We start from the raw sequence: 27,795 nt of genomic DNA, 5'->3' as shown, positions 1-27,795 counted from the left end.
CAAGGAAACATAGTGGACGATAATCCTATTGAAGTCATGTCTATTTATTGTACAACATATTGATAAAGTATTCATTGTGACCGACCTAGTTACATGTGTATGCTCTCTGTAATGACATTAAGAAATTGTTTGGAGGAATTCTCTGAGCTTCATTGGAGTTTCTATTCTGTCATTTTGCTGAATAACCTTTTAGTTGTCCATGCCATGCTCCTGTTGACCAGCCAGGTCTGCAGTTCACTAGAAAAAAAAACATATTAATGGACCCCTCCCACTCCTACTTAATGGAGCCCATCCTTTGTTTGAAAGCCTCCCCTCAGGCAAAAAAAAAATCAATACTAACCAGAACTTCCAGCTTTACAAACAGTATGTGTGTGTGAGTAACCATTGTCTGCATTCTGAGTAATTCACTGCATTTTAACTAGCTTTGAAACATTATCATTCTTTATTTTATGTTGTACAAACCACTGTTGTGGTTTTAATAATGTCTTGAGCACAATACAGAAAATTTCTAGCAAACCTGGGGTTGTTGGTCTGTGTTAAAATAAAGACATGGGAATTTGGCAATATTTGATAGTTATTATGTATAGATTACTTCACTGTATGTCACAATGTGCTTTTCTCAATTTATCATGAATGTTATCAGTACTTCCAACTCACTGATCAAAAGTTGTACAATACAAATGAGGAATGATTGTTGTTGGATAATCTGCTGCAGTGCAGTGTGAGTAAATAGCAATCATATTTACTTGATGATTCTCATGGTATTTTCGTGTCACTGCATTTTTTTGTTTCCTGTTGCTATATAAGTATTGAAATAATGATTCTTTTGTGCAAGAATTAATTAATCATTGAGTGAACTGGTAATGAAAATCATCTAAAGTGACTTCAGTAAAACAGCAAATATTATAATAATTAAATATTGGAAAGATGAGTTGCAAGGTTGTAGGATGTGCAATAGTGCAAGTGCACATAGAAGTAAGGCAAATTAATTAGAAATGTCAAAAGTAAAAAGAAATACAAAGGACAGTTCACTATTTTCTTTATATATGAGACCAGCATATTTTATTTTACTCCAGTTTTTTATACATGGAGGGCATTATTAATATAATAATATTAAAAAGTCTGGTAAAATACCTGTATTTTTCGGTATTGTAATACATATCGCAGAACAACAAAATATTGACTTATTTTTCTACTTCTGAGGAGTTCAGAATAAGTTTTTGCACAGCAGTAAATAGTTTACCTTTTTACAGTGAAGTATTTGGGCATTTTGAAAGGCTGTCTGTGGTTGTTTGGTCATTATTTTGCCATTTTTATATAATTAATCAGGTAAATAATTTGCCACTGTTGATGAAATTAGTACTATTTAAATTATTTTTGGTACAGTTTAGATATGAGGAACATAAATTTTCTCTTTTTTCTCTTTCTTTTGCTCTTTGTTCCATCTTAGCTGATACTGTTTCACATCTCATCTTAAAATAGTCATGCATACTATCTGATATTACAACAGTGTATCAGTTTTCCCCACATGTCTGATTCCTACCCTACCTCCCTATTTCCTAACCTCTGTGATGTCATCAGCCTAAGCCAGAAGCCGGTCAGCTGGTGAGGTGGCAGGAGGCGAGTCATCTCGGCAGCCACTCCGGGCTCAGGAAAATTGCATCACTGCTGAGCGCAGTGGCAGGCGCCACATGATTAGGTGATTAATTTTGGAGGTTTTATGAGGACCGTTGGCAGAATATTATAAATGGTATAGCTTGGTTACAGTTTTTGGAGTTTGAACTGATAAATGCAGTGTGATTTATTCAGAACGTGATTCAGATCAAAGCTCAGATGAGGCGTTCTTGCCATATATGCATTTAGGAACGGCTGATCTGGATGCAGCAAACTCTGTGGCCTTTGTGGCTGTTCTGCTCCCCTTCTGTTCTACTTCCAGCCCCATTTGGCAATAAGGATTAGAAATAGTCAGCTGCGTCTTTTGGCAGGCAGATAGCTCGGGAGCACCAGCAATGGCTGCTATTGTTCACGCGTAGGCCGAATCCATAGATTACATTCATGCAGTATCATCCATTCATTCATCAGCATACAGACCAGACTGGCCTGGAATGGAATAGGGTGGTAAAAAACAGAGAGAGGGCGAGAAAGAAAGAGAGAGAGAGAGAGAGAGAGAGAGAGAGAGAGAGAGAGAGAGAGTGATGCAAAGCAGACAGAAAAGCCAAGCCAAGTTAGGCAACAGCACATGCACGCACACACTCATGCAGACACCACCTCTAGCTAGAGTCGGAGCCAGTTGCTAGGCAACCCCTCTAGAGGGAGGCGTTGTAGCAGAGGAGAGCATTGGGAACAGGGAGAGGGTGGGATGTCATCTCGTGACGACTTTGTAAAGGAGGGGCTCTCTCCTGATGCAGTGCAAGCTGATTGGCAGCTCATCTAGGAAGTCCCCACCTCCCGGTGTGTCTGATACAACCTTGACTACAGCAGTGCTGTGTGAGAAGACTTTCTGCGCAGCACCGCTGATTCTCTACTGCACCCCTTAAAATTTACACCCTTTCATCCGTCCCACTGGGGATGGGATGCTCCACATAGCTACAGTTGCTAGTTAGGCCTCGGCTGACTGGCATCGGAAAGAATGGGCGACTGGGCGAGTGTGTTTGAGTGTGTGTGTGCGTTTGTGACCTCGGGCAGTGGACAGCAGAAGCAGCGACTCATAGCTGAAGGAGACTGAGCATGCAGAGATTTGTGGAGGCTGACTACTATGAGCTGGACTGGTATTATGAAGAATGTGCTGATGGTAAGACTGGAGGGTTTATACTTGATTTTTGCTCTTTCAGTATGTGCATTATTTCAATTATGTAAGAAGGAGATCTGTTTTATTGTATGATTGTTTCATCAAGTTTTATGAAGATCATAAAGGATGTGCTTCTCCAGATCTGGCAAGTCTGTGTGTATGTATCTATAATATGTGGTAAAATATTATACTTGCATCATGCAGTGTTTCTGGTGCAGTTAGAAGATGCATGTTCTTCTAGAGCTGGGTGCTGATATGCTGAAAATGAGATAGAAAGAGAATGGATGCTAATTAGACTAATACAGTGACGAGCAAGCAAGAAATGATCTATGCACGTAATGAAGTGTTAAAAATAGACTGGATGTGAGAACTGAAGGAGAAAGAAGGGAAGGAGATTATCAAGGCAATACTTAGTATATCAGAAAGACATAAGAAGACATTAGAAATCAACTAAACTAACTAACTTAAAAAGATGCACACAGAAGCTTCACCCAACTCCAGCAGGTAATGAGCTTACTCCATTGCATCAGACCCAGTGCACCAAAATCAGCCTCTGTTTGTAGCTGTGCTAAAACACAGCATTATTTTGCAGGTCTCCAGTGATGTTTCAGTCAAAGAGAACTTTGTGGTGGAACGATTTTGTATGTGGAACGATGTTGACAGTAACCTGGGTGAACTGAAGCTTTGCCAGAAGAGAAGAGCAGCAATGCAAATTAGCAGCTTACACAGAGTGACTTGGTTTTTTTTAAGCAGCAGTGTTGCTGTTAAGCAGTAGAGTATAATAGTACAAAAGTATAAGTATAAGAAAAAGCACATGCACTTTAGTATATTACAACCTGTGTGCGCATGTGTTTAAAAGTCACAGCAAATATCATTTTAAAATCTTTACAACTACAGTTAACAATTAACTTGGCTTCCATTAACATTAACTTTCATTAACATTCCAGATGCTCACGTATTGTTGTTGATGAATCATCATGTGCAGGTTTAACAGCAGTAGGTTTCAGACTAGTGCTTAAGTCTGATTTATGACTGATCATGGCAATTCACTGATAACTCACTGTGACGACATGGCTTCCTTCAGTAGATAGCTGTACTTAGAATTAGATTAGAATCTTATACAACACCCCACATAAAGCTTAATAAAGGTTTACTAGTTTGTAATGTGACTTTCTTTGACTTGAATTATTTTTGTAAAGTTACTATTTGGAAGATTGGCATGTTTTTTTTTTTTTTGGGTAGAAACAATGTGTGGCCTAGCAGTGATTATCGTGAATGTAGTGTTAGCATTGAGTTAAATAAGCATTTGCTTGCTGATTTTATTCTTCACATCTTTGCTAAATGAAACTACAGTATTTACATACTAACTTACCAACTTATCTAAAGACAGTAGGGAACAGTAACAACAGCAACTGTATCTTACTTTTATCCATATTTTATTAGACTGATGTAACCATTTGCTTCCTAGCCGCATGCTAGTACACATGCTAATCCCATCAGGATCTGCTTGGTGTCTGCTTGGCATTTCAGTTTATTTTATGGTTGATATCAGTGTGACAGTGTGATAAATTAGAGTACATGAAGTAACTTAATTCAGTCTTTAATCTTGCAAATTGTTGATTTTTCTAATATATTTTAATTATTTTAATTTTAATTATATTTAATCATCATTATAAAATCATTATAATGTCACTTTCTTTTTTTTCAATGTTTAAGTTGAAACATACTACAGCACGTGTGGCAGATTTATAGCAGTCTTGTTTTTACAGCATGTCTTGGTCCACGTGACTGATGTCTGTGTGTGTGTGTGTGTGTGTGTAGTGTGGTGTAGGATCCTGTTCATTCATCAGTGTGTTACTGTATGGAGCCCCTGACCCACATTTGGGAACTGTTTTTGATCCTCTGCAGTGTATTCAGGCCTCTGACTGCCCTCACTCTGCTGCAGAGCACTGCTCAGCATATTGATCACCTCAGCCAGGGGAGAGGTGTGCCCCCCTTCACACACATTTATACTCTCCCACTCTCCCACATTTATATACACACCCACTCTACCTCCCACCCGGCCCGATTCACATGGGTTCTTTTTCCCAGTTGTCACCCCCCTCTCTCCCACGTCTTTGCTTTGTTTTTATATTTGGTGTGTGTGTGATGTTTTTTTCTATTTCTTTTTTGGTGGTTGGGGGGTTTGTGTCCCTAGAGGCGGACTCATTCATAGCCACGGCCTTTCTGGGTGGGAGTGCTGCCATTGTGCCTCTATAGGAATGTGAGACCAGTGAATAGTTACCAATAGGCCTGCTCCTGCAGAACAATTCACACAGCATGCAGTGACTCAATGACGCAATCACAAACACTATTAAGCGGTTGTGCTTTTATTGACACTAATGTTTGGCAAAAAAAAGAAGAAAAACTTCAGAGGAGACTTCTTGTTGGGTTACTTGCTATTTGAAGTTTCAGAATGACATAAAAAGTCTTAAAGTGAAAGTTTTGGCAACCTGCTTTGGGGCAGTGACCTTTTCATACAAATCTGCTCACTTTCCCACAACCCACATCTCTGCACTAGAGAATAGTGCTGCACCACTCCATAGTCTGCTAAGCCTTTTAATAGTCTTGTGCAGTCCAAAATGTGTTTTGACTCGACTAGCAAACTTATGAGCAGTTCTTTCTTGTGTTCTTTTTTAGATTTCCAGACCCCTAATAATAAGTCATAACCCTAACAAAGGTAATTAAACTCTTTAGACTTTGTTAAAAAATGATCTGATAGATCAAATGTGTTTCTGCTTAAACAAAGGTTTGACCATCACTCTAAAATTGTCCAAAAAAACATTAATTTTGCTTGAAATATTACACTGCAAAAAACTAAATCGTAGCAAGTGAAATGTTCTAAATTTAAGGCAATAAGTCTTATTTTCTTCTCTAATAAGACGTTTTGTCTTACTAAGCATTGTAAGTGTTATTTTATTTTGCTTATTTTAGGGATAATTATCCTAATCATTTTACTTAGAATTTGTAGCCTCTGTTTGTAGCTGTGCTAAAAACTCCAGTGATGTTTCAGTCAAAGAGAACTTTGTGGTGGAACGATTTTGTATGTGGAACGATGTTGACAGTAACCTGGGTGAACTGAAGCTTTGCCAGAAGAGAAGAGCAGCAATGCAAATTAGCAGCTTACACAGAGTGACTTGTTTTTTTTAAGCAGCAGTGTTGCTGTTAAGCAGTAGAGTATAATAGTACAAAAGTATAAGTATAAGAAAAAGCACATGCACTTTAATATATTACAACCTGTGTGCACATGTGTTTAAAAGTCACAGCAAATATCATTTTAAAATCTTTACAACTACAGTTAACAATGAACTTGGCTTCCATTAACTTTCATTAACATTCCAGATGCTCACGTATTGTTGTTGATGAATCATCATGTGCAGGTTTAACAGCAGTAGGTTTCAGACTAGTGCTTAAGTCTGATTTATGACTGATCATGGCAATTCACTGATAACTCACTGTGACGACATGGCTTCCTTCAGTAGATAGCTGTACTTAGAATTAGATTAGAATCTTATACAACACCCCACATAAAGCTTAATAAAGGTTTACTAGTTTGTAATCTGACTTTCTTTGACTTGAATTATTTTTGTAAAGTTACTATTTGGAAGATTGGCATGTTTTTTTTTTGGGTAGAAACCAAAAAAATTGTCCAAAAAAACATTAATTTTGCTTGAAATATTACACTGCAAAAAACTAAATCGTAGCAAGTGAAATGTTCTAAATTTAAGGCAATAAGTCTTATTTTCTTCTCTAATAAGACGTTTTGTCTTACTAAGCATTGTAAGTGTTATTTTATTTTGCTTATTTTAGGGATAATTATCCTAATCATTTTACTTAGAATTTGTACCTTATTTTAAGTCATTTGAACTCAAAATAAGCACAATCAAGCAGCAATCAAGTTATTCTGATTCTTGTGTCCAAAAACAGTGACTTTTTTGCTTGATTTAGGTGTTACTTCACTCATTTTGAGACTTTGCCATTGCTTTTTGTAAGAAATCTTACTAAGAAAATTTTGCTTACCCCATTGGCAGATTTTTTTGCTTAATATACATATATTTGTCTTAATTTGCATATATTTTGTCTAGTTTTTGCCAATAGATTTTTTGCAGTGTACAAAGAATGTTTCGTCTTTAACTTTGGTGTTTTTGAGGATCAGTAAATATTAGTAAAGTATTTTAATTAGTTGGGTTCCTAAAGTTGTGCATGCAAATTAACATAAATAGTCAAGAATTAATGAAGATGCATTTTATTAAAGAAAGTCTGTTTATAACCCCAGTTCCAAAAAAATGGAATGCTGTGTAAAATGTAAATAAATGTAAATAAAAAAAAGAATTCAATAATTAGCACATTTTAGAACCGTATTTTATTCATAGTAGAATTTATAACATATGTCAGATGTTGAAAGTGAGACATTTTACCGTTTCTAAAAACATTCGTTCATTTAGAATGTGTGATTGTGGTTGCAGCAACACATATTGAAAAAAAACTGGAACAGGGCCAAAAAAGCTGAAAATGTTAGTGGTGTTTATAAAAAAAACCGAATGAAACTCACATGATACGGTATATAAAGGGCATTTAGAAAGGCAACAAATCAAAAATTACAAATTACAAAATAAAGTATCTTCCATTATCTGCCTTTTTGCATACCAAATTTGCTCATTTTGATCAGATGGAAATATGTGAAATTAGTCTCTCTCTCCTTTTTTTTCATTTATAGAGTAAAGTAAAGCTTTTTCCAGTGCTTTAAAGTATTATTCAGTTTTAGTTGTGTATTAGCAGTTTGTTGATTTAAGCTTATCATTTTATTTGCACTTGATTATGTGGACTTGTACTTGATTGGATGAATGCACTTGATCTTGTTAGTGAATGTTATTATCAGCATTTGTTGGTTGATTGTTTATCTCTATGTCCTAATGGAAAGTCCTCCTCAGCCCTGCAGAGTTTGCATTTCTCTTGGCTATAGGGAAACGGGCGATCAGGTGGCCACACCTACTCAACAGGTGTAGCCAAACACAACTCTGCTATGCTGTGAGAGGTTGCTATGGTGTTTAAAAGGAAGAAACCATTCTGCCTCTGAAGAGAGGGGTGCTCAGGTGTGCATGTTACTTAAACACGCTCTTGTTTTTAACAAAATAAGTAATTCACTGCAGAGTTAATCAATAAAAAAGTGTGTTCTAAAATCAACATTTGTTATTTACAAATGAATTATGATTTTATTAAAATTATATGATTGTATATAATACTCCCCCCTTTCCATTGGTAGTTAGGTAAATGGTAGTGGCAGCACTTTGAGTCACAGACTGTTGGCAGGTGTGGGTATTGGGCAGTGCTGTGTTTGTATGCGTGTCTGTATGTATCTGAAGAGGTCCTCTTAGATGTGGCTTGTCAGTTTAAGGAGAACTTATGGATGAGTGTGACAGTCTTAGCAATGGCATGGAACTTGAGTCAGAGTTTCCTGCCTTGCTGTCACTAGTCCATTAGGACCATGGAACTGGCTGCACATGGTTTGACTGAGGAGAACTTTGAGTATGACTCTTCTTCTGAACTGCTGGATTCCTCAGCTGTGTCTAGCTTCACCAGTTCAAGCTATGCTGATGATGAAAATGAAGATTCTGAACCTTATACACTTGAGGAAGGTACATGTTGTGTCTTTTTGTTCTGTTCTTTGCTTTTTCCTGCTATTGTACTTAAGCTGACTTAATGTCACAATGCCCTGCACTGACCTTTCTTCAATTTTAACATCTAAATACTTACACTGGAACAGGTTTGGCCTCCTTTGGTCACATTTAAGGTTACTGAACAATGCAGCATAGTCCTACAAAAATTCATATTGAGAGATTCCAGTTTGTCAGCTTTAAAAAAAAAACTTTGTATTTAAAGTCAAAAGTACTTTGCTTGGTGTAACATAAATTATTTGATTTGGGAGTGTTTAAATCGACATACAATTTAATTACACATTCAGTTAATGTTACTTTATTAATCCCAGAGTTTTAGCAACATACATTAGTTTCTCTAAAGGAAGAATGCAGTTAATACAGAAGGAATTTGATAATCATAGGAAACAGTAAAAGACAATAAGAAAAATCAACAAAACATATAACAAAATCTCCAGTGAGCACACTGAAAGTTACTGTGGCAAAGAGGAGCTGGAGGAAGAGACCTATAATAATTTCAGATTAAATATTGGGAAAATGCCACTGTACCACCCTATAGTCCTGATGTTGTGCTCAGGTGTACTAATATAATCATAGTAATGATTAGTGGTAGGAATAATTAAATAAAATAATGATTTTATTGGTGGTGGTTATAATAAAATAGCAGCACATTGTTAGAGTCCATACATACATAACTTTGCATAGTCATTAATGAAGGGAGGACAACTAGTCTGAGGCAGTTAGCAGTAAATAAACAATTGGCAGCTGGTCTGACAGTCCAAGCATCAATCAGTGTCAGACTGATCAATAACTCTAAGGTGGAAATTTACTTTTAAATATTAGTTGATGTATACAAAAAAAATCTTATGATTGTTTTACATTTACTTTCAGCTTCAGTCTTTAGCTGTATGCTGTATGGAAGGAATGTGTTTCCTTAATATTTCTGGTGTGTTCCAATGAGAAAGCAGTGTGCTGACTGCATGCAGGCTGAACATGGGCGAATGCATGAAGCTGATACCATCTCTAACATAGCAGCATGATGACACATGTCTGCCTACCACCAGCCTCACCTCACTAAAGAGTGCAGTGCCCTCATGCACTGTACAGCACTGTACACGTTACAGGAAACATTAACATTAAACACTAACTCTTAAGGTTGTAGTCAGACCCTTTTGATGTTTTAATTATATTCAGGACGTTAATGGCTTTATGATCTGGCAATAGCAGATCGGTTTTGTTACAAGTTTGTTTCTGTTCTGAAAGATTTCTGTTTCTACATACATAATACATAGCACTCCATAATACACCAAGCATCAGGAAGTTCTTGTTGACAAAACTCAAGTTTACATTGTGACTGTATTGTGTACTGTGGGATGTGCAGGCTGGTCTGGTTGGATTGCATGTATGTGTGGGTTTTGTATGGGATTACTTGCCCACAGGTCAGTGGGTAGTTCCACTGGTATATTCATCCAAAGGCTTCTATTTCACTTCAAGATTGTATGTTTCTATACCAGGAGCCTAACATTGAGTTCAAATTCATTCAAATTCATTAATTGTGGAATATCAAATATTCAAGCTTTTTTTGTGTTCAAGCGGTTATAGTTCATATATCATAGGTAGAATTAGGTTGAAGGTATTGGGTTAAAAAAAAATATTAGAAAAGGATCTACAACATAACATTACAATTTTTTTTGGAGGTGGGCAATATGCCTGTTTTTGTTATTGTGATATGTTTGTTCTTTTTTACATATTGTGGATATTGTCAGTATATGTAATTATTATTATTATTATTATTATTATTATTATTATATTTTCTTCTGCCACTGATGCATTTTGTGTGCGTGTCAAAATGCCCTCCCCAGTTAATATTCCCCAGTGTGATTTGCACCTGCTGTATCTATTTTAGTTACTTGCATCAGTAGTTCTCCTTTACCAGGCTGTGTTGTGATGTTGCTACATCTGTGTATAGGTGTGTGTTCTATTTTAAGTCTAAGTCAAGACCCCTGTTATCTATTAATGAGTTGGATATCAGTTCCACAGAACTGACTGTGCTGTCTGCTCCACTCCCAAAAGATAAGAGGTGCTCATATTAAACTGTGTGTGAGAAACACCCGTGTTTGAGTTGGGTGGAAGTCTGAGATTTACTCAAGAAGGTTATCGTTATGCTGTGTTTTGTCAGCAGTGTTTTATAATGAGTCACTTTGGATTTTTATCTAATTAGTTTGTTTTTATTTTGATGTAATTCCTGTGGACTCTTTGATAAAAGGTTGTAACTATTGATCTCTAAGAGTTTTTAATGTTGTCTGAGCTCTCTGATTACCAGGGCCTTTTCTTTTGAAACTTAAATACTTGTGAGAGGTGTGTGTGTGTGTGTGTGTGTGTGTGTGTGTGTGTGTGTGTGTGTGTGTGTGTGTGTGTGTGTGTGTGTGTGTGTGTGTGTGTGCGCGTGCGCGTGCGCGTGCGCGTGCGCGTGCGCGTGCGTGTGCGTGTGTGTGTGTGCGTGTGTGTGTGTGTGTGCGTGCGTGTGTTTTTGTGTGCTGACTGTGCTTGGTGTGTCATTTGATGATGGTCAGATATTTCACAGGCTGTCTGTTGTCTCTTTATTGTATGACGTAAATAGGAATGTCTGTTTTGCATTTATTGCTTCCCCAGAGTGCCTGTCTTACACCTGCATTTACTGTCATTATTCAAAATACTGGAGCCACTTATGAGTTCTGTGCTGTCCTCTCTTATCAACAGTTTAGTGTTTAGTCATTTTTGATAAGGGCTGTAACCTTTACTGCTGCTGAATACAGGAACACCTTGACTCTCCGGCATTAGAAATGCGTCTGCAGAGCTGCCAACTTGCGAGTTTATTCTCTCAATCACCTGATTGAGAACAGTGTGTTGCATGGTACTGTTTCTTTTTGTTCAAGGTCATCTGACAACTGACAATTTTTTAATCATTAAATTTGGCCATTTGAGGCCAAAATATCCTGCTTTGTAGGGATGTGCCATATCATGTTGTGCATGATAATATTAATGTAGTTTTTTTGATCTATTAAAAAAATGATAATTGTTTTATGTTCTATGTATACATGTACTAAATATTCTGCACTTGGTAGATGTTTTTTTTTTTTTATATTGCCTTTTTTATATTATTTTGTTACATTTTTTTTAGTAATACAATATCACAACCTTAAGTAAGTTACAGTAGTGTATGGAATAGACAAATGTTTGCATTTGCAAGTTTTTTTTTTTTTTTTTTTACATTTACAGTATTATGTTGCTGTAGTGTATTCCTAAAATGAATAAGAATATTGCAAAGGTATCACAAAAATACCCCAAAATATTATCTTATCGTATGGTAGGACCTCTTGCCCATCCATACTTGTTTGTGTCCTACAGAGAATACAGAGTTCTGTGCTTGTGGTGTAGCATTAGGCCTGTCACAATAATTACATTATCAACCTATAGTACAACATACAGACAATATGCATTGCTCATTAAGAGTGTAATTTGCACAATTTTGCTGTTATATTATAATTTTCTAAGTTTAATAAAATGACCATAAAACTGATAATAATTTTGTTTATCCCAATCATTTCTGGGGGAAACATATCATCCAAAAAAAAGTGATTTATAGCAGGTCTACATAGTATATTCAGAGTAATTTAATCCAGTATGTTTTTCTGAGACCTGTTAGTAGTAGTGTTGTTGTTTTAATGTGTTAAATGTTAAAGCTGAGACTGTTGTTAAGAACCCCAGAAGGTGGGGCAGGTTTGTGTTATGCAGAACTGGATTGTGTAAGGGTTGAGAATCCTTCATTGTTACTGTCAGCAGAGATCAAAAATCAGGGTGGTTCCTTTCAGTAGACAATGGGATGATGCAAATAAAAGTGTTTAGTTACTGTATATGAGCCTTTCTACATTCATATGTTCAGTACAAGTTACTCAGTTACTTGCCATTTGATATTGAAAGCTGTAAGCTTGAGACTTTCAAGAGGTTACTATGTTAAAGTATCTATATCTCTGTTACCCAGCAGGGCAGGTTATCTGTTTTATAAGTATAAATGATTAAGATTGAAGGCCTGAAGAGGTCACATATTTGCTCTGAGTTAAGCTATTATTAGTTCCACTTGGGCTATTGATGGCTTCCAACAGGCTGAAACTGAAATCTGTAAATGTATGGGGTTCAGAGAATGTTACAGGTCTGCCTTTGCTGTGAGATTAACACTCCAGAACATTGTGATCACCAATAATTTGTCATGCTAAATGAATGTGTTTTAGGTTTATAGATATTCTGAGTCAATAATGGATATTGCAAGTATCTATAGAACACTGATAATCTACAGACATTGTAAAGACAAAAAATAGAGTAACTATAAAGACCCTGTAAAAAAAAGTCAGTGAACAGTAGTTGTATAGCTGATTAGTCATCGGTTGGAAAATGCTATTCAGTTTAATTTTTGTTCATTTTATTTTCCTCAGTAGTTTGATTTGTTCCTGTTTGCTTTGATTTGTATATTTAATGTGTAAATGTTAAGATAAAAGAATAATTATTGCACTAAGTTTTGTACGTTTAATTTTTTTTAAAAACCTCTGTGTTACTGTGTACTTAATTTAATGGCTTCACTTTTGTTCTTTTTGGTCAATTTTGAATCTTTCAGTTCTCTACATTGTCGTACATGTTTAGGGTGACCAAACAAAAAAATGCTTTTATAATTTTTTTTTATGTATTTAATCTTTTTAATCAAAATCTGTTTACATTGACATATTTGTGTGTTTTTGTGTGTTTTAGGTTTAAAGTGACTCTTGTTGTTTCATGTCAATGTTAATCTTTGGTTCTATATAAATCCTATCCTAATGCTGTTCTTTCTTTTTCTGTTTTCTCTGCAGTGCTGTGTGCTGAAAGAGTGGGCCAGATGACTAAGACATACAATGATATAGATGCTGTTACACGTTTGCTTGAAGAGGTAAGTCTGTGCCACTGCTGGTTGTGTTTTTAGGTGGGTGTAAGAGGGTGGGTGGGTTATTCAGAGCTGTGATGGGAGGAAAAAATAGCAGCATGACGGTCATACACAGAGTGCTCTGCCTCTCAGCACTGCAAGGTGCTAATTGATGAATGTGTGAGCTTGTGATGTGTTTGTTTGAAACATGTTAATTTTTTGCAGAAATAGTATATAGCACACTCCTTATGTGTGCGTGAATGTGTGTATGGGTGTGTGTGTGTGTGTGCGTGTGTCCTGTCCCTGTTGCTACTGAGAGAACTGTACAGTCAGTAAAGTACTCTGACCTGCAGTGTTGACATGAGACACATCTCCCAGGTAAACAGAGCTCCAGAATAAGGAAGTGTTTGACTTGTTCTGTTGCTAGACGGCAGGGGGGATTTGCATATAATGTTTTGTAATACTTAGTAAAATAGGTACATGTTCTTCATTTTCTTAAAAAGAATTCATCCTTTTATTTTTCCAAGTACGTTTTTGTATAACCATATGCTGCACAGTATAACACGTTTATTTTTAGGTTAATTTAGGACAGAGGTATCAAATTTATAATACAAATATATTATATACAAATCTATACTTCGCTGCAGTAATTATTTTTCTGCTGACTTTTTATTCAACTTTTTCACACAATTATCTGTACTTTCATCTCCTAAATTTTAAAAATAACCTTGTTACTCTTATTTCATTTAATTTGCCTAGTATGAAAATTATCTGTTGCAGATACTCAATAGAACTCGAACGACATGTCCCAATTAAGCTTCTTTGATATATTTACATTGCACTAAAATGCATTCATTTTCAGTGTGCACATATGCAGCTAAAACAGGGAGCCTAGTGCATCCTAAATTTATCAACATTTACATTTTATCATAATATTATAGTCATTATGGCTTTTAGAAAAATGTGTCTCTCTTCTCACCCTCTCTCTTGCACTCTTTCTTGCTCTGTTTCTCTCACTCTCTCCCCACAGAAAGAGCGAGATTTGGAGTTGGCAGCACGTATAGGTCAGTCCCTGCTGAAGAAAAATAAAACGCTGAGTGAGAGAAATGAGTTTCTGGAGGAGCAAGTGGAGCATATACGAGAGGAGGTGAGAGATGCGTAGAAAGAGAGGTGAAGGAAAAAAAAACTGTTTAGATTTTTGTTTTATTGACAAGACATCACAATAATTGTACATTGTATCAGCATTAGACAAATTTTAGAAGCAGGAAGACTCTGTGTCCCACAGAATTGGTAGCTCAGTGATTCGCGTGCTGGGTTATTGACCACAAGTTTTGTGGGTTTGACACAAAGGTTCAGGTTCTCTAAGCTGTCTTGCTTCATACGTGCAGTTGATTTGCTGACCATGCATTCTTAAGAGAGTATAATGACCATAAAGATACTTTACGTAATCCTTTGCAACTGTAATAAAAATGTTTTATTCTCTCTCTTTCCTTGTAATGTTAAATACAACGTAATTGTAGATGTAGCACATTAGCCACTGACATGTGCAAAATACAAAAATCAGTTTCCAGATCTCTACAGTTATTGAGGTAATGTTTATTGAGTTAGTTTAAGTCAGGAAAGGTTATATCAGTGCACTAAACATACCATGACTAGCTGTGTTTGCTAACACTGATCATTTTAGACTTAGCATTTGGGATGCGAGATCCTAAAGAAGGCACTGAGTGTTCTGCTGCTCTGATGTTCTTGCACGTCTGCAGGTGTCTCAGCTGCGTCATGAGCTCTCTATGAAGGATGAGCTGCTCCAGTTCTACACTAGTGCTGCTGAGGAGAGCGAAGGGGAGTCTGCCACCTCTACCCCGTGAGTCATCCTCACCCATCCCACATCCTCCCTCTCTGTACCCTGTCCTGCTCCTCTGTTCTTGCAGTGTTCTACAGGTTATGTCATTATTTAGTGTTTAATGTTTGGTCCTTTTTGAAATAAGATTTACCTGTAGAAGGTATGCTATACTATATTATAATATAGAAGTCACAGAAGTTTGCAAGATTGGAGAAAAATAAACTAAATTGGGCAAACATACTCTGCATCCTGTAGACATGTTGTGAAATTTTAAGTAGAATGTTTTAAACCAAGCAACAAAAAGTTGTAGCATGGTCTGTTTTTGTGATTTAATTTGACATTGCTCTACAATGTGACCATGCGCACATTGCAATAAACATTTTGTGCAGCTGTAATTCCAGTGAGAGTCATTGTGCTGCAGTTGTGGTCTGTATAACCAGAGGCTCTAAATTAAGGTTAAAATTTATGATTCCCTCAACTCCAAGTCCAATAGGTTTTTCAATTTATTGATGTTCATTTGTTCACTTAATGCACACACTTAGCTGGTATTGAGTTTCTGGTCCTCTATGGTGTAGACTGGCGCTAAATTACAGTAGTAAAACACTTCAGATATTGACAGAAGCTTTTAAAGTTACTTTGTTTCACCCATTCTACTGGCACTCTATTAGTACGTTGATAATGATTCAAGGTACCAGCAGTGCAGGCAGGGCAATTGCACTGGGGCCTATAACTGTCTGGTGATTGTACCCCTTGTATTGCTACTTGCACTTTACTCATAGGTATTTTACTTTGCCGATAATTTGTAATAATATGTAATTTAACAATTGATCGACATTAAAGCACCAGGTTGGTTAATACATAGCAATTGTGAACAAGGAGGCCAATAATATGGAGCTGCTCTAATACAGCAGACTGAAGATGTGTGTGATTGTGTGTGTTTTAGAGTCCACCGGAATGACTCCTCACTGTCTGTGCCAAATTATTTCCCTCTGGACTCCCTGCAGAAAAAGCTCAAGGACCTGGAGGAGGAAAACATCGTGCTGCGCTCTGAGGTGAGATGCACTTATTAGCACTGATCTCGATAAATATAGCAAATAAATAAATATAAAAATAAACCCTAAAGAACCCGAATAGAAACAGGGCTTTAAATTAGCTGTATGTAAATAAACTAACATACAGTGGCCTTGGCATTTTCCCAGCTGGAAAATGTAAAGCTGAATAAATGTAATTACAGAGACTCTTCTGTAATGTTTGATATGTAGCCAGTTCTGTTTCTCTCAGCTTGGAGTTTTCCCACTGTAACTTTACTCTACTGATGACGCTCCAAACATCTGACCTCAGTCCGGGTCGAATTCCATGCTTTACTAACTGATGTCTTGTGAAAAGGCACACACACACACACACACACACACACACACAAGCCTGTCATTATGATTACGTTATCAATCTATCGTCTGATATATGGACATCATCCCAATAGATTTTTCTGACCTCTGTATATTTTATTGTGTTCATTCCAAATGAACATGAGCAATATTTTGACCGGTTACACAAAGAGCAATGCATATGAAACAGAGCCTCCATGAACACAGACTAGACTGTGACAGGTAAAAGGAAAAAAAACAAACAAACACAAACTCACTTTCTTCCAAAGTATCATTAATTAATTAATAATTAATTAATTTTCCTGTAAAAGCGAATAATTGCATTATTATGCTATTATGATTAATTGTTAAAATTCTGTGACTTTTAGCCTGCAAAACCATATTTTTACAGCACAGATAATTTTTTATTGGCATGCATTTGTCCATCCTGTTACCTCAAGCTGCACAATAGTGTGGACAGTAACAAGAACATTTTAAATTGTTCATGACAATCTTGTTCTATTTTCTAAAATTAGTTTAATTACCTTGGTATTTTACAGCTTAAGCTTTGCTTTGGCTTTACCAAGTATGAATGCAATAAGTTAAATGTTATGTGAAAATAATATTATTAATTGATGAACATTTAATTCTCTATGTGTATAATGATGTATTCAGAATAAATCCTAAAATTAAATGTTATGTAAGCTTATTTGTATAAAATGTATATATATACGTAAATATATCTTGTGGACAGCAATGGCAAGTTATCTTGATATTAACCGTTACATTAATATAATAGATATGGCCAAACTTTCCTAATATAACAATAATCCTGTTTATCGCAATACTTTCTATGAAGTATGATCTAAAACAAGATAGCTATAAGGACAGGCCTAATTTTAATTAATCTTCTTCATATTTGGGTTTATGTTCATCATGCTAAGTAGTTTAATCTGTTTGTAGTACAGAAGGTCACGCTGTTGCTGTGGCTCGGTATTGTTTAAGAAGGTAACGCCAGTATTTGTGAAGAGTGTTGGATAATTACAGTACTATCAACACAATTGTACGGTCCCTTCAAACAGTACATGTACTGAAACATGATGTCGTATTGTTGTAAGCCCGTGTGTGTGTGTGTGTGTGTGTGTAGGCTTGCCACTTGGAGACAGAGACCATCTCCTATGAAGAGAAGGAGCAGCAGCTGGTTAATGACTGTGTGAAAGAGCTCAGTAAGTATAGCTGTGTACTGGTAACACAAGGCGATTGAACTGGGATACAGTCAGTAGATACCCAGCCTATTCTGTACAAGTTAGACTTATTTTAGTATCTTGAAAATGAAAGCCAATATTATAAGGGTCTACATTATTGCTCATGGATTTGCAAATCAATCTAGTCTTGGTCTAATTAGCATTGCTAGTGATATTTAGTCTAGGATTAGTTTTATGCTGGTTCTAAGTAAACAGGCAAGGTATAAAAAGTTGAGATTTATTTTGTGATCAAGGGTATTAATAAGTAATGTCTGGCTTTGGTGCTGTTACAGCTTTTACTCTTTTGGAATGACTTTTAGACTAGATGTTAGCATTGGTGAGTTCACTTCTAGATGTTGAATGATTAATTCTGGATCACAAACTCCACTCTAGCTGCCCTGGATAATTCACTTTAGAATCACTCTCACTCACTTATCACTCTAAAATACTTTATTATACAGTATAATATTATAATATTGCTTTTTGCCCTGTAGCAGGATTTAGGCATTGTACATGGGGACCTTCCCCTTGTCACCTTGCCATCCCATTGGCAATACTTTGCTTAGTTGTTTACAGTTTTGTGTGTACAGTTTTATGTCTCTGTCAGTAATGGAGTATATTAGAAGTAGGTGAATTATTTTGCTGTTAAAAGTTTAATGTAAGTACAAACAATACAGTTGAAAGTCACATTTGTTTGGTTAATGCTTCCACATTGTGTACTCCCACCAGCAGGGCACAGTGTCATGTTTTATCTGCACTTTGAGTAAAGTTGTGCTTAAGCTAATTAAACCCACAGACTGCGATGTAGGTGGACAGAAGGATCAAAGCTGGGAAGCTCCAGCCTAAGGGTGACCAGCTGCCCATAATACTGGAAATCTGGGTCTGATTTTCTAAGAATGCTGTGGCTTTCCCAAGAAAACAAAACAATATTTAAAGGCCTTTTTATTTTATTTATTTTTTTATTTTAACCAGACATTGGGTTTGTTTTGGCATAGAGATGAATTGTATTGCTATAGAACCTGGATTGCGGCTTTCCTCTCACCTCTCGATCTATGCTATTTTTGATCTCTTGTAGGAGATGCTAACCTGCAGCTTTCCTCCCTTGCTGAGGAGCTGGCAAAGAAAACAGAAGATGCCTCCAGGCAGCAGGAGGAGATCACACACCTGCTCTCTCAGATTGTGGACCTACAGAAAAAAGCCAAATCTGTGAGTGCTCCTTTTTATAGTTAAGGGAATGCTACCTGTTTAATGCTTTTAAGTTCATTGTGTGTGATATATATATATATATATACCGGTATATAAATTTTTTTTGTAGTATGCAGTTGAGAATGAAGAGCTCACTCAACACCTGGGAGCTGCTAAAGATGCCCAGAGACAACTCACGGCAGAGGTAGGACTGGCTAATGTATCGTAAATGTTGATGTATTCCAAACTATTTCGTACTGAATATAGAAAATACCATATTTAAATATCACACATATGCAGGTTACTATCTGTGCAATTTAATTCCAAAAAAGAAGAAAACAAAAAATAACTATGCTGTGTATTAAATAAATATCTATGTGTATATAAATACACAGCATTCTATGCTATTAGTGTTGAAAAATACAAATGCGGATGTTGTAACACTGTAATTTTTGAAGGTTTTTTTATTTTATTTGTATATTGTAATATATTTAGCAATTTTGTCTATTGATATACTCTTTAGTCATATCATCCAGCATTCTGAGAGGCACAACATTTTTAGCCATCCAGTCAATTTTAATTCAGATTCAGCCATACATACATTTTTTATAAATAAACCACCTTTATTTATATTGTGTGTAGCTGCGAGAGTTGGAGGATAAGTATGCAGAGTGTATGGAGATGCTGCACGAGGCTCAGGAGGAGCTGAAGAACTTCAGGAATAAGACGATGCCGCTGAGCACACCACGCCGTTTTCACTCACTGGGCCTCTTCCCATTGGTAAGACTGGTTTATTAATTAATGAAAAAACTAAATGAAGATAACAAGTGTAAAAAGCAGCCTTATGGGCCATTTTTGTTTTATGTTTGTGCTTATTTCTTAACTTTACACTTCTGTTTGTCTTGTGTTCTTCAGGAAGCTATACTGCATAGCCTTTGCATACCTGGCATTCAGATTTACATATTTTCTGTGGATTTATGCAAAGCTGTGCAAGCAGGGTGGTGGAAAGAGAAAAGAATTATACAGACGTAATAGAAATATTTTTTCCTTAGGCTGTATACAACACACAATGCATTATTAGAGCACTGTGTTTGTGTGTGTGTGTTACAGGACTCCTTAGCTGCTGAAATTGAAGGGACAATGCGGAAAGAGATTCAGATGTCAGACCCAGAAGTGGAAGAGCAAAGGTATTTATGTTCAGTGTGACCATTTAGAAAAGGTTTAATTACATTTAAAACCAACTCTAAGGTCTAATTGTTGTCATACTGTAGGAATAGCAGTTTTATTCCAGAGTCACATCTTTATTACATATTTAGTTACTTTTTGGATTTTTTTTGTTTTGGATTGACACAGACTATATTACTAACTAATATACACAAAGTAATGCTCTGACCTTAAAGATATGTGTGCATGTTGGTTTCTCTAGGCTTCATCCAAAGCGAGTGTTCCAGACAGTGAAGAACATTAATCAGACAGTTCGTCAGCGCTCCCCAATGAACATCCCTGGGTCCAATCAGACATCATGTGTGAACTCTAGGCGTTCCAGCTGTCTGAGCACACCCAGGTCCAGTGTGTACGGGGGAGAGGGGGTCATAATGGACAATCGTACCAACAGCTTGTTGTTTGAGAACCACTCTCCACCTGACAGGTGAGTGAAAAAGTGTTTTAAAAGAGCCTTTTATTGTAGGTCAGAAATGACCTTATGTCAAATCAAATACCAAAGTTTTCTGGTTTTTAGACTGTTTTTTCGTGTATTTTTTTTCTTATTATATTGACATATTGAAACATTTTAAGAATCTCTGTAGTCATAAAGTAATATGATTGTATTAGAATACTTTTCTGCATGCATCTGCAACAACACTGGTTAATATTATTGAGACTATTAACAAGCATCCCACCTCTCCTGGAAGTTTCATGAATTACCTACATGGAGATGGAGTGAGAGGTAGAGCAAAAGGCTGGATCTTGCTCTCAGTCCATCTCATCTAGTCAGTCTTTAACTCAGAGTGAAACATCAAAAGAGACAGAGAGTCTGAGAAATTCACAGAGAAAGACTAAGAGACATAGCAAGAGAGATAAAAAGGTTGAGAGAGCAGGAGAGACAGAGAAGGCCAGAGAGTGAGAGACAGACACTGAGAGACCTGAGATAGAGAGAAGGAGAGACAGACACTAGTGGTGGATTCTTTTTCCAGGGTTTTTAAATGTCTGTAGAAATTCCACAATTATGAACGATTGATTGTTTTCCTTCTCTCTGTCATTTGTTTCTTCAGTTTGGACGACTCAAACAAGAAGGCTGGCATTCCAGGCACGCCTGGTTCTCATGACCTGGAGGCGGCGCTGCGGCGGCTTTCTCTGCGCAGAGATAACTACCTAAGCGAGCGGCGCTTCTTCGAGGAGGAGAGAGAGCGCAAGCTGAACGCTCTTGCTGAGGAGGAGAAGAGTGAAGTGTATGAAGAGAGGGAGCAGGGCAGTGGCAGTGACGGAGGAGGCTCGCTGACCCCTGCAGACAGCATCATGTCCCTGGGCACGCTGCACTCGGTCTATTCGGTCTACAGCAGCCGCTCCTACCTGCCTGAGAAGCTGCAGATAGTCAAGCCTCTGGAAGGTGACCAAGCCAAAAGCAGGCCGCTGGCTCTGCTGCTCTTAGATTCACTGTGGGCTCTCATTCACCACCACTCTGACGACCTCTCCACACAGCACTCCTTCTACTTCAGACACACACAGCCACGCTGCTGGTTTGAGATTTAGGCACATAAATATATTAATTTAGGCACGCTGTTAGTCTAATAGACATGACGTTTCTGAGACAGGAAGTCATTTATGTTACAGAACAGTCTGTGCAAACATCATATAGATAACCACTAAAGCACTTTATGGCTTTATTGAGGATTTTTGTTTGTTTTCACATAGATAACTTAAGTCATTTAGTGTATTTGACTATGCAAAGTTTTAGCAGGTGAGTCAATAAGTGCACTGTGTTCACATCAAAAGCTTATTTATTTTCTTATATAAATGCCAGTACAAAAATAATTGCCACAGTAACAGTAGAGAAAATGCTACCAGTGGAGTTTGGCTCTCTGTTGCCACCTGCTGGCAGTTTATGCACACAAAATTGTCTGAATAATGGAAAAGAAAATTGCTTTCAAATCATACATTTTTAAAAGTATAGAATGCAGGTGTAGAATAAATGTGTATATATACCATTCTAAATTTGTATAACATCTTTAAAAAGACATGTTTTTATGGAACTGGTTTGTATGAGTGATTTGTATACAGACTTTCTCAAATACCCATTATAGCACATTTATGTATAAGTATTGCTTAAAAAGGATGGTTGCTTAGACATTTTTACTTTAAATAATCACTAAACGAAGGTGATCTTGTTTTTTGTAATTGTCAGCATGGTTTTGCTCTCTGGTTGGTTAGGTTCAGTACATTTTTCCCTTATGTATCTTCTTTTATTTACCCTTTTCCCCTTTCTGTTTTTTCCTTCTGTGTTTGTGTAATCCTGTGTTCTTTCATGTCACTTTTCAGTTTTAACCACTTTGTTTTTTTAACTTGTCTGTTTTAAGTTGTTCAATAAATTCTTTCTTAATTTTCTTGCATCCCTCTTTTTCTTTCTTTCTGCTCTATGTCTGTTCCTAACCATCAGAGCAATACATGCACAATCAAACCACTAATGTGCTACTTACCACCCAACTGTGCAGAACATCAGCACTCTGCACTTCTGCAACTTCTAAATATAGGACTGATTTCATTTTGTAATGACCGTTATTACCCTAATCCACCAGCTACTAACTAGTGTGGGATTAAATGCCATCCCCCGAATGGGGGGAAATGTTCTTAACTCTGAAATTCATAATGCAAAGATTTTATTCCAGGCCATTTTTAAATATTTCTATTAGTCCATTCCACATTTATTTTTTTCTTGAAAAAAATAAACAAGCAGCAGTTTTTCTTGAGCTTCACTGCTTTTATTTTGACCCTCCAGGCTGTTCCAGCTGACCTGAGCTGACCTACCCATTAAACATTTAGCAGTGTGTCTGCATACAGACACCTCTGAAGGCAGCAGTGCATTAAAGAGCAAAGCATTTGCTGCAGACAGGCTCATTAATATTCAGAACAAGTGCATGACTATTATGACCCAACTTAAAAAAAATCATAAAATATATATGTATGTGTATATATATATATATATATATATATATATATATATATATATATATATATATATAGCAAAGATAGATTAACAATCTAAATATAAAATATTATCTTGCGCTTTTCACTATTATATAATTGCTAATAAGTAATTTTCAGAGCACTTGTTATACATTAGCAAATGACTTGCCTTTATCAGCTAATTGTCAGAACAGAAACAGAAAGGTTTCAGTCTGTTGAAGGAATAATTTTGGTTCATACTATTAAGCATAAACAAATATTAAAAGGTGCTATAAAGATTTGGGCAGTGCCATGGTAGAACAAGTTTTTAATTTAATGAAAAACATTTGTCTTTTAAAAAAATTGTTTTAAAAGAAAAAAAAAGTATTCCTATTTAATAAGTATTACTAATTTAAAGGTAATTTGCATTTTTGTCCTTATTTACAAAAACATTTTTATGTAAGTTATGTAAGTTAATTTGATATTCAAAGTAAATTAGTGAGTAAAAAATCATACATTATCTTAAGCTGTTAACAGTGGTAACAAGTAATCTGCACCAAAACTTGTACAAGCTTTTTAAAATATTTTTTCACACTAAGCTTCTTCTCATTTCATTCTATATCACATTCTGTGCATTGCTACAGTTTAAAGTGTATTTTCTAATCTCTGCTGTTTCTCTCCCCTCTCTCAGGCTCAGCCACCCTGCACGCATGGCAGCAGCTGGCCCAGCCCAACTTGGGCGGCATTTTGGACGCTCGGCCAGGCGTAGTGACCAAGGGCTTCAGACCGCTGCAGCTGGACCTGGAGGAGGTGTACACGTTCACAGATTTGGAGGAGGACGAGCCGGCTGAGCATCAGCACTCTCACCCCACTCTCTCTACCTCAGGTCTGGGCTCTTTGCCCTGCTCCCCCAGTATAAACCTGAATGGCCAGGAGGAGCATGACGGGGCGGATCGAGGAGAGACGGGGATCTCTGGGGTAGAGATGGAGCTGCAGAAGGCCACAGAGAACGAGCAGCCACCATCCGGTGAGGGAGCACCCTGACGCCGGCCCGGGGGCCATCATAAACCTCGCACTGCCTACACAGCCAAAGCCCCAGAGGAATGCAGGGCGCTGGGGTGTTTGCCTGTTTCACACGTCATGCCATCCAGCCCTACACAACTCCACCACACACAGTACCTCACGCTGTGGCCTGGAGCAGGCTGACCTGACACACATCCACAGCACGCCCACCAACACCACCACTACTACCTCATCAACACCTGATGCGTGCTGCCGTGGTTGTTTCGAGTATAGTGACTTTTTTTTTTATTTCGTTTACATGTTGTCCCTTTTACACTTTTTTTTTCTGATCGTCTGTGTCAAGTCTACCTGTCTGTGCACAGCTACACATGCATTCTTTTAAAGCAACTGTTGGTAGTTGAGCAAGCTTTACAGAATGGTGACAAAAATGTATGCATTCAGCTATGGTACTTTAAGTGGCACTCAATGCTGATAGAGATGTGCAAATATATGCACATACATACAGTTATTCTACCCCCTATGTAGAAATATTGCATAGAATAGAATAGAATTCTTTGGAGCAGAAAAAAACTCATGTACCTACTGGCACTATGCCTAATGTGAGGCATGGGCTAGACTGTGTTGTCTGGGGTGATTGTGCTCCATCCAGTACTTTTTGGATGAGCTTAGGATGAGGTGGGGTGGCCAACATCCTGACCTCATTAACACTTTTGTTGCTAAATGCTATCAGTTCCTTACAGCAGTTATTTGATTTTTAGTAGAAAAAGCCTTCCCTGGACAACAGAGACAGTTACTCCAACAAAAGCTTTTTTTATGTCCTTGATTTTTTTTTTTAAAGAAACCATTAATGAGCCTTATTTTTCCAAATATTGTATGTTGGCTAATAGATAATTATATTGAAAACAAGCAAATTTGTCATGGTGATGAAACGCTCGGTTACACAGCAAATATGTACTCGATCTATACTTACAGTCTGAATACCTTATTGTTATGGATACCCTATAGAGTTGTGAACAGCTGCTGTTGGACAGAATGCTAGTAGTCTGTATTTCTGGTCTGTAAAGCTTGCAGCAGTTGCTACAAAAGAATGCCTCTGTGGGCAGAGCATGGACAAGTCAATTTGGTGAACAGGATCTATCCTTTGTGCTGTGAAATGAGAATATAGTCTGAAACCGATGGTCAAGTGCCACCTGCATCATCAGAATACAATTGAATTGCAGTTAACTCAAATACATCACACTTTTAGACCTGTTTTGTGGTCAATGTCAGCAATGATTGTTCTCAACATGTTTTGGTGCTAGTATTTAGGTAGAAAGAAAGACCAGATTTCTCTGTGATCTAAAATTGGATGCAACTACCATAGACTATGTTCTCATTTCACGCACCTCTCAGATTCATACTGGATTCATTTTTCTGGAATTCCTTGTTGCTTAGGGAAACCTTTTTTTGTTTGTTTACTTTCTGCCCTTGCTCCTGTCCAATCATACAATTTGCTTACACTCACACACTGCCATAAGTGCTCTTCTTAGAACTTTTCACATTACACAGATAGATTTAAGTTACGATACCGTATCACAACGTCATGCTATATTTAGAAATTCTTTTCAGCAAAATTTCCCACCATTGTCTGTTTTAGGCTGTTATATATATTTATCTTTTTAATCTACATTTTTTTTTGTTAATCAACATTAAAAAGCTCACAGATGTTTTCACGTTTAGATACAGTATCACAACTGCTTGTTAGATTTTGCCTATATTCACACAGCAGGTAAAGTAACCCAAATCTATTTGTCTTACCAAAGTCTCAGTGTTTTTAAGGGGTTTATATCATTTTCATATATTTATCTTTTTAATCTGATCTATACCTGACATTCATCTGTATAGTTAATGCTCCTAATTTAGAAAACTTAACACATTTTTAGAAACTGTGCACATTTCTTCACATAAAGTTATTCAGGAGCTATTAAAGACAGCTAGGCTTATCACTGAGATTGGGCTAGAATAAAAAGGGTACATTATTTGGCCACAGACACTTATCTGGTTTGTGTCATTGGTTTCATTAAACTTTTTTATTTTTCTCTGGCAGTGCAGTGACGCCCTCCTGTGGGCACAATCTCATTCAGAATTTCTTCAAAAACTGAGTAGTTCAGATATTTGCCTTTAGTTAGTTTTAACAGAGGCCGCACCCAAATATTTCCACATTCTTTGCTCAATATCCTGACACTGAATCCCTCCTCACTGCTGCCCTTTTTTGTGTTCTGATTAATTTAAAAAAAGTCAGATGTGTGTTTTTTTTGTTTTTGTTTTGTTTTTGACATGGCCACAAACTACATGTCGCATAATTGGTCACTTTTTGGTCACTTTTACATGCTGTGTGAACGTAGATTTAAAGACCACAACACAACAAAGAGCTGGAACACAGGTTTATAAATCTGATACTATAATACTTCATTTTCTCCATATTTTTGAGTTTTTTTTTTTTTTTTTTGCTGCCACACACTCAGGTCACCTTAGAGCAGGGTCCAGTAAGGGGTCACAGAGTGAAGTGCATGTTTGTATGTATGTGTGTGTCTGTGTGTGTGTGTGTGTCTGTGTGTGTAAGAGCTCAAGTGTCAAGGGTTCTATTAAAAACTGAGTGTGATCTGAGTCTAGTCACTCACATGACTAAGAGAGGGGAGAAATGCGACATGCAGGTCACATTTGCAGCCGCAAACACACCAGGGCTTGAACACATGCTCTCAAGGGCTGGTGCCAGACCTGTCAATAGTGCAGTCAGCACCCTATCATAAGCACACACACACACATTCACACGCCCACTACTGCAGTGTCACTCGCTCACTTTCAGTCTCACAGGCGCACATACAGACGGACTTTACCACACTGTTGTTGTTTACATAATTGCTGATCTTGGTTTCTGCGTATGGGTCACCTTATCGGATCTTATCTGCTGTCTAATAATGTGATCATCCTTCTTACCTACAGAACCAGTTCTTACAGAACCATCGGTTCTGTCCTATTGTGTGAGTCTCTCTTTAAAATTGCATCAGGATACTGGAAGGGGGCGTGGTTGGGATCGACTGAGCTTTAAAATATCTTGAAAAGTGTTCAATTAATTTAGCTAAAAAGGTATCTTAAATCTATGATCGTGAGATTGCAGTTTCGAATCCCATTCATGTAGCTGGCCATCAGCTGCAGGAGCACTGAGAGAGCACATTTGGTTTTGTTCTCTCTGGGTGGGTAGATGCACTCTCTCCACTCATCACTCCAAAGGGTGATGTCGATCAGCACAAGGCATCTGTGAGCTGCTGTGTCAAAAACTGAGTCGCTGTGCTTTCCTCTGAGCGCACTGTGATGCTACTCTGCAATGCTGCATCGACAGCAGTTTGAAAAGAAGTGGTGGCTGACCTGACATGTATTAGATGTGTTAGTCTTTACCCTCCTGGTGTTGGGGTATCACTAGTGATAGGGGAGTCCTAATGTTTGGGTTGGGTAATTGGCCTTGTAAATTGTGTTGAAATGGGATTATAAAAAAAAAGGTATCTTAAATCCATCTCCCGAAGGTTTTGAAAGTGC

The 27,795-nt window shown here is 37.2% G+C and overlaps 1 protein-coding gene across 5 annotated transcripts in view; it reads left to right on the top strand.

The window, feature by feature from the left end:
* Window positions 1-27,795, top strand: part of trak1a (trafficking protein, kinesin binding 1a) — a 47,109-nt gene that overhangs the window by 13,463 nt on the left and 5,851 nt on the right. For 3 of the 5 annotated variants that reach the window (XM_022673662.2, XM_022673659.2, XM_022673663.2), the window contains exons 3-14: window positions 13,359-13,435; window positions 14,439-14,555; window positions 15,169-15,269; window positions 16,192-16,300; window positions 17,760-17,838; window positions 18,932-19,062; window positions 19,172-19,246; window positions 19,684-19,821; window positions 20,152-20,228; window positions 20,468-20,689; window positions 21,312-21,646; window positions 23,891-24,226. In XM_022673662.2, coding sequence (XP_022529383.2) covers window positions 13,385-13,435; window positions 14,439-14,555; window positions 15,169-15,269; window positions 16,192-16,300; window positions 17,760-17,838; window positions 18,932-19,062; window positions 19,172-19,246; window positions 19,684-19,821; window positions 20,152-20,228; window positions 20,468-20,689; window positions 21,312-21,646; window positions 23,891-24,226 — 1,771 coding nt within the window. In that variant the 5' untranslated portion in view covers window positions 13,359-13,384. Of the gene's footprint in view, window positions 1-2,481; window positions 2,792-8,169; window positions 8,464-13,358; window positions 13,436-14,438; window positions 14,556-15,168; window positions 15,270-16,191; window positions 16,301-17,759; window positions 17,839-18,931; window positions 19,063-19,171; window positions 19,247-19,683; window positions 19,822-20,151; window positions 20,229-20,467; window positions 20,690-21,311; window positions 21,647-23,890; window positions 24,227-27,795 lie in introns of those variants that run through there. The other 2 variants (XM_022673661.2, XM_022673660.2) reach the window with 2 other exon arrangements.

The sequence above is a fragment of the Astyanax mexicanus genome, chromosome 6 (assembly GCF_023375975.1).
Source record: "Astyanax mexicanus isolate ESR-SI-001 chromosome 6, AstMex3_surface, whole genome shotgun sequence".
Taxonomy (NCBI): domain Eukaryota; kingdom Metazoa; phylum Chordata; class Actinopteri; order Characiformes; family Acestrorhamphidae; genus Astyanax; species Astyanax mexicanus.
The sequence above is the reverse complement of the archived record's forward strand: the minus strand, read 5'-3'. Positions and strand labels throughout refer to the sequence as shown.